Source organism: Monoraphidium neglectum (assembly GCF_000611645.1).
Source record: "Monoraphidium neglectum strain SAG 48.87 unplaced genomic scaffold scaffold00042, whole genome shotgun sequence".
NCBI lineage: Eukaryota > Viridiplantae > Chlorophyta > Chlorophyceae > Sphaeropleales > Selenastraceae > Monoraphidium > Monoraphidium neglectum.
In genome coordinates this window covers 1-6998 of record NW_014013586.1, presented here as the reverse complement: position 1 = coordinate 6998, position 6998 = coordinate 1, and the positions used below count along the sequence as shown (strand labels likewise).

Sequence of the window (6998 nt, the reverse complement as noted above, 5' to 3'; positions counted from 1 at the left end):
GGCCACCTTGAGCAGCGAACGCAGAAAAGCCGCATCATTCACTTTCATCATTTCACTCAAGATCAATCATGTCTACCGGTAGATCGTGCAGCTGAACGGTATCGCATCATCTCAAAGTCGCTTTTTGATATCGCTGTAGCCTCCTCATACACCGCACAGCACCGCACAATACCGCACGGCACCGCACGACAGCGCACGGAATCTCAACAACCCATGTTTCATATGGTGATTTTATCATGATTTTACTCATTGTGAGACATGAGATCTTTGAGATCAAAATGTCAGCACGAGCACACCTGGCATCCCTGGATTTATAGTACTCCAGTACGATGCGTGGGTCCACGAAGGATACGACTTCTATACATCGACTGATATTCAGACGGCATGAAATCCACTGTTACGTAGTTCAACTACGTTAGTGACGATGGTTGCCGTCACGGGGTGTCCGATGTGTGCTTGACTTTTTTTGACCTCGCTCTGCCACCTCGTGCCTGGCGCTGCATTAAGCAATGGCGTTAGGGTCCCTGTTCGTTTGTGGATGGGAGCAAGAGGCGTAGTGTGCAGTTACGTGCTTGGTGACAGCCGAGTAACAGCATTCAGGGCACCATCTTGGATGAATTTGAGCCGCTGATTACGCACGTTTCATAACCCCGGGTGTGACTCTCGCCCACCTGTACTTCTTGTACACCTGGCTGATGCCCTCAATGACCTGTGGAGCCGTGATTCAGACAATTGTGGCAGAGACAGCAAAGCTTGGTTACTGGCAACACACCAGTGACAGTTTGTGCAGGGGGGTTTCACAGGAGGGCCCTGAGCAGTTATCATTGAAGCGAGAGCTGTGACCAGTGATGATGCGCGCCACGGTCAAGGCCTCTGGAGCTTGCGCCCCACACCCAACCCGGGCCAGTCACGGGCTGCCCCACCGCCACCCCTGGCAGGCTGCCGCGCGGGCCGACCTCACCTCTGGCGAGAGCTCCACGCTGAAGGCATCCAGGTTCTCCTTCAGCTGGGGCAGGCTGGTGGCGCCGATGATGGTCGACCTCACAAACCTAGAGGGTGGGGTTGGGGGGGGTGGATGGCGCAGTAGGGGGCAGGCTGCAGCCCCCTTGGCCCTCCCTGTACGAATTTGGCACTGCCCGCGCACGCACCAGCACCTGAAAAGTCCGCTCGCAACACTCCGGCTGTGGCGTGCAAAGATATTGACGCCCCTTTAACCACAGCGCGTACCAGCGTGAGCGGCACCAGGCCAGGGCCAGCTGCGTGGGCGTGAGGCCGTGCTTCTTGGCCAGCTCAACGTACTCTTGGGTGGCGGTCTTGGCCTGGGTCTGGTAGTAGCGCTCCATGTACCTGCCGGCAGGCAGGCGGGCGTGTTTTGCTTGAATTGATGAGTCGCTGCTGTTGGAGGGCCACGTCATGCTTTTGTATTGTATCCCCGTCAAGGATGACGAGGATGACTTGACAACACCCTCAGCAAGATTCGACTCACCGACGGTGCCTCCCTTCAAGGCACACGTTGTGACGCACCTCCCTCTGTACCAGTGTCGATGCGTCCCCTGCTGCTGCGAGGTGGCACCCTGATGCAGACCGTACCCTAAATCCCCGCGCACCCGGGAAAGAGATTGAAGCGTGCGTTCTTGGGCGCGTCCCCGTTGAGGTACTTGCCAGTGAGCGCACCACCCGCCAGCGGGCTGAAGGCGAGCAGGCTCACGTCGTGGCGCCTGTGCAGCTCGTGGCAGTGGTAGCCGGTGGGCGGCGGGTGGTAGGCAGGGGACGGGCTCTTCAGGGAGGAAGCCAGAGAGATCGAGGACTGTGTGTAAGGTCAAGAAGCGCATCATGCGTCCAGGACGCCAGCGCATTTTGTGCCAGCCCCACGTCACCTTCAGGTCTGCTGCATCATGCAGTATGCTGTCATGTCTACAACTGTGCCCGCCCTCCCACCGCCCCGCATCCCCGCCCGGCCCGTATCTTCAACCACCTCCCACCGGCAATCAAAGCCAGCCTCTCCAGCCTCTCCTTTTCCCCGCACAAGCCACCCACCTGCAGGTCTCTGCCAGGTTGGTCTCATACCCCGTGCGGTACAGCAGGTGGTAGCAGTTCTGCATGACACCGAGTGCAGCACAGTTGGCTCTGGGTTGCACACACGTCGCTCACTGGTGCCAACCAACGATCATCGCTTGGATGAGGGTGGCTGGGGAGTGTTTACGCCCACAGCCTACTTGCATCAAGTGTCTGCTGGTCTGCTTGCTTGCTGTGGTGCAGCATAGCATTGGGCGACCGTCAAACTCTAGCGCAAGGGGGCGCCACATTGACCCCCACCCCATACATGCGGCTGCATGCCGCCAATCGCCCACAAAAGCACACGCAGCCGCCCTGAAATGGCCAACACTGCCGCGCACACCACTCAAGACGTCCCCCTGCGTGCCTTGCCCCTCCTCGTTCCAGTCCGTGGCCCCCTTCCCAATCTCACACCTGGATAGTCTGAATCTTGGGCAGCCCCAGCGTCTTGGCAGCCCAGGCGAACTCTGACACGCCGTAGCTGGTCTCGTTGGACACGCCCACGTAGCGCACCTTGGGGAGGGGGAGGGAGGTGGTTGGTGCGGGAAGATGGGGATATGGGTGGCATGGCGGGCTGGGATGCAAGGGTTAACAGTCACAAAGGGGCCTCTAGCTCTGCAAGGGAGTTGACCCAACCGCAAACGGCATGTGTTGGGACACACTGAGCATATGGTGTGTCACAACACACAGAACAGCAGGCATCACGTAGCCGTGGTCTCATTCCTCCCAACGCCCCCTCACCTTTCCGGCCTTGACCACGTCGTCAAGGCCCCTGAGCTGCTCCTCAAACGAGATGTCCACCTCGCGCTCCTGGCGGTGGCGGCGACGGTCATGGTTGCAGCGACGGCAACGGGGGCAGAGACAGCCACGTTTGATATGAGGAAGCCAGAGTGGGGGAGACGTCGTTGAAGCAAGCATGTGACGAGGGCGGAAATGGGGGTGTGCGGACATGCGTGCCGGACACACAACATCGGCAGCGCTAATGTGCACAACTGCGCAAATTGTGCACGCCGGGCTGGAAATGTGCGCGGTACCATGTGTGCCGCCCACCATTCGTGCGCGCTTGTTTTCTCGCAACCATCACAAAGCCGCGCCCATGATCCTCGCAAAGCTGCTAGTTCGCAGAGCCAACACCAATGCTGCAGGCTCACTTTGGCTACATCATAGCTGGAGGCACCAAACAGCGTCACGTAGCGATCGGGCCTGCAGGAAAGCGGGTGAGGTGTCAGAGGGCGCTGTTCAGTTTGATATGCAAATTTCCATTGCCTACTGATGGACACACACGTTGGCAAGCACTTACATAGGACGTAGATTATGCAAATTTCCATCGCCTACTGATGGACACACACGTTGGCAAGCACTTACATAGGACGTAGATTATAGACTTACACAGTGTCTATGCAAGCATTCGTGCCCACACACACACACACACACACACATGCTCGTGCAAACGCGCCACCCCTTCGTACCAGTGGATCTGCAGCAGGTCAACGTGGTCAACCCCCAGCCGCTTCAAAGACGCGTCAACGCTGGCCTTGATCTGGGCCTTGGTGATGCGCGTCGTCTCGGGAGGGTTGCGCAAGTAGGTCTGAAGAACACTGTACCCGCTGATCTGTTTTGAATTTGCGGGACATGGCGCTTGTATGTGTGACAACGTGGGCACGCAGCTGCCCTGGATTGTGCGCTTTGGGTTGGCGGCTGCTGTCTGCTCCTGCAAACTTCAAAGCAGAGAAGCCTGAACGCACACAAACGAACTGAAAGTTTATCAGGGGCCATACATTACGCTCACGCATTCACTCACACGCAAATTCATGCAAACGTACTCGTGAAAACACATGGACATGCCCACACACACACTACGCATTTGCACATGCACACACACATACACACACAACGGGTGTGCACATGCACACACACAAACACATATTTGGATTCAAGCTCACCTTGGTGGCTATGACCACGTCCTCTCTCTTGATGCGCCCAGTCTTGAGCCAGCTGCCAATGTACTGGTCTGTGCGACCCTGGGTCTCCTTGACAGGGGGTACTGGGTACATCTCTGGGGGGTGGTGACGCGGTTGAGGGAGCTGAAGCGATGTGGACTGGCTTGTGGTGTCTTTGGACCTTCAGGTAACAAATGCCTGTGGCTGGCTGGCCCCAACATCACAGGCTGCAATATAGGCCGGCAAGTAAGAAATACAAGCATTGATTGCTGTGTCTTGGCTCAGCCACCGCCTCCTTTGTGAGCAGATAGCCCACTGCTAGGCTTTGTGCATGATCTGGCCAGTACCCACCGGCGGTGTCAAGGAAGTTGAGGCCGGCATCAAAGGCGTAGCTCAGCTGCTCATGCGCCTCCGCCTCTGTGTTCTGATTCCCCCACGTCATCGTACCCAGGCAACAGGTGGACACCTGGGGCGACATGGCCACGAGCAGACGTGGGGTCGCACATGTCATGTGGCACAGGAGTTTGGGGGGGAGGGTGCAAGGGGGCTGGCGATGCTCCTGGATGGGACCGCCCGGGGCAACAGAGCAGCTTTTGAACCAGCAACATGTCTGGGCATGCGGATTTATTGGCAGGCATTACAGAATGAAATGTTCGTGAGTGCAGGCTCGCACCTCCAGGTCAGAGGTCCCCAGCTTGACGCGATCAGTGGCGGCGGCACGGCACACCGCAGACACACGGCGCGCGGAAGTGCACGACCGCAGCAAGACACCGGTGCGCGATCCAGGTAACGCGATGAAAGCGTGATTTTGCATCTCTAAGTCCCAAGGGCAAGGCGGACAGCCAAGGCGGACCGCGGGGTGTGTGGTGGGCCTGCCGAAGGTGAGTTTAGGGGTGTGTGAGTAGAATGGTGTGTAATGATGGATCTAAAAATTCTTCCAGAAATTTGAAGCCTGATGGCGATTTGACTGTGCGTACGTACGACCGATCTCCGTCGCGCGTGCGGTGTGTTGCTGGCCGAGCGCGCAAGGAAAGGTTTTAGTAAGGTTTGTTAAGATCATTTTACCGCCTATCATTTGAGGGCGGCGCGGTGCTGTGGCCACCAAGATTCAAATCCTGATGGCCCACCGGGTGTGCAGTGGCTGTCCGCTAACGGCCAGTCCCGCCGCAGCCGCCGCGGCACATGTCGCGACGCCTGCGCACTAGAAGCATGACGGCTGCACAAAATTTGGGCCCGCATGGAAAGGATGGACAGGGCTTTGCAGGTGTGCTGGGAAGGTTGATGGGCATCGAACTAGGTGCAGCCACGCCAGTGCCTGTGTTGGTGACTGTGTGTTGTCGTGCGTGCAGTCAAAGCAAACCCAGCTGCTGGTGCGGCTTCTGCTGGTGCTATGATGATGCCCTCTGCTGCTGCCGCTACTGTGCATGCTATTGCTGTTTCGACTGCTGGAGCCTGCACTGTTGCCGATGCTCGCACCGGGACTGGCCTCGCCGCTACCACCAGGGGAGCTCCCGCGAGCATCACTCGTCGCAGCAGAGGCTTTGCTATGGTTCATGCTGGATACTGCCAGTGTCACTGAGGCAGTGCTTGCTGCAGCTCCTGGCTGCTGCAGCTGCGCCTGCTGCCCGAGCATTGACGTTGGTGGGGCACTGCCAGGGCAAGGTCAGGGGGGGGGGTCAGGACCCTGGCAAGGGTGGCCGTACGAGTAGCTCTACTTATTTGCTGCAGGGGTTAGGGTTTAGGGCACACAGATCCTCGGCAGGGGGCTGAATTTTTATCTAAAATCAGGAGGAAATACCGCGATGGGACCCAAATGCGTGCACCAGGCCTGGCTGATGGTCGTGCTGTCACATGAGAGCGAGGGTTCATGAAGCAGTAGCCTGTAAACAGACGCGCAGCTGCCACACATGTACTCAGTACAACCCGCCTGCATTGCTCTCAATGCACCAGCGCCCACACCACCACCAGCTGTAGGGCAGGGGATGCCCGGACGCGGAACTGATGCTGTGTCCTTGGCCCTTCAAGGCAGGCCAGAGCACTAATACAAATGCGGACACTGGGGACGAATGCAAGGTAGGTGGAATGAAGCACAGGGAGCTTGGGTAGCATTCAAGAGGCGCCGTCAGCACACAATCATGCAGAGCGCGGGGCATGCCACATGAGCCTCCTGCCCCGTCCCAGAAAAGTCGATGGGGGCGATCAGCAGGCGCATTTATGTGCGAGGCGTTGCCTGCCTGACATCACACAAAACAATCAACACCTGATCCACAAAGCTGACTCGCACGGACAAAAGCCATCCTGCCAGATGCAAAACCCTGCGATGATTGCTGTGCACAGCGAATGCATGCCCCTGCATTGCCCAGCGACACCCGGCAGCCTTCACTTGTAAAGTCGCACGCGCTGACTGGCCTTGCGGCACACAGGGCAGCGCGCCAAGTTAGACACACACCCACGGCAGAACGTGTGCCCGCACGCGACGAACGCGGCGTCGCACTCTGCGCTGAAGCACACGCGGCACTGCCACGCCGCCTGCAGCTCGTCGGCACGCTTGCGCCCCTCCTCCGCCTCCAGGCGCGCGGCGGACAGCGCGGCGCGCGCGGCGGCCGCGTCCCTCTCCGCGGCCAGCGCCTTTTGCAGGAGCGCCTCCCGCTCGAGGTCCAGCGGCATACCCGCTGCCGCCAGCATGTTGCGCACTGCCCCCACCAGCTGGGACGGCCCCACGCCGCCGGCAGGCTCTGCGGGCTCCTCGCCGCCGTCGCCGTTTTGACGCGCGGCGTCGTCGCTGCCGGGCTGCGGCGGAGGCGCCGCTGGCGCTGAGCCGCCGGCGCCCGCCGCCGCGGAGGGCGCGGCCTCGCCCTCCGCGCCGCTCTTGAAGCAGAACACCTGGGAGGCAAGCAGCTGCCCAAACTCGCCAGGGCACAGCTCAAGCTGGACCGTCGACAGCGCCGCCGCGGGCCCCTGCGAGGGCGCCGCGTCCGCCGCCACGCGTGCATAGCACAGCGC

The 6998-nt window shown here is 59.5% G+C and overlaps 2 protein-coding genes across 2 annotated transcripts; both read right to left on the bottom strand.

Annotated features, from left to right (window-relative positions):
- Positions 1–502: 502 nt before the first annotated feature.
- MNEG_0509 (Aldo/keto reductase family protein) lies at positions 503–4437 on the bottom strand (the record flags this gene model as incomplete). Its single annotated transcript, XM_014051000.1, has 12 exons — positions 503–524; positions 672–709; positions 962–1049; positions 1228–1347; positions 1608–1718; positions 2038–2096; positions 2470–2568; positions 2797–2865; positions 3207–3258; positions 3525–3667; positions 3999–4111; positions 4347–4437. 12 exons carry the CDS (start codon positions 4435–4437, stop codon positions 503–505), a joined length of 1005 nt encoding a protein of 334 aa, XP_013906454.1.
- A 1937-nt stretch (positions 4438–6374) lies between these two features.
- MNEG_0508 (hypothetical protein) lies at positions 6375–6680 on the bottom strand (the record flags this gene model as incomplete). Its single annotated transcript, XM_014050999.1, has 1 exon — positions 6375–6680. The coding sequence occupies one exon, from the start codon at positions 6678–6680 to the stop codon at positions 6375–6377; it is 306 nt and encodes a 101-aa protein (XP_013906453.1).
- Between the last annotated feature and the right edge of the window lie 318 nt (positions 6681–6998).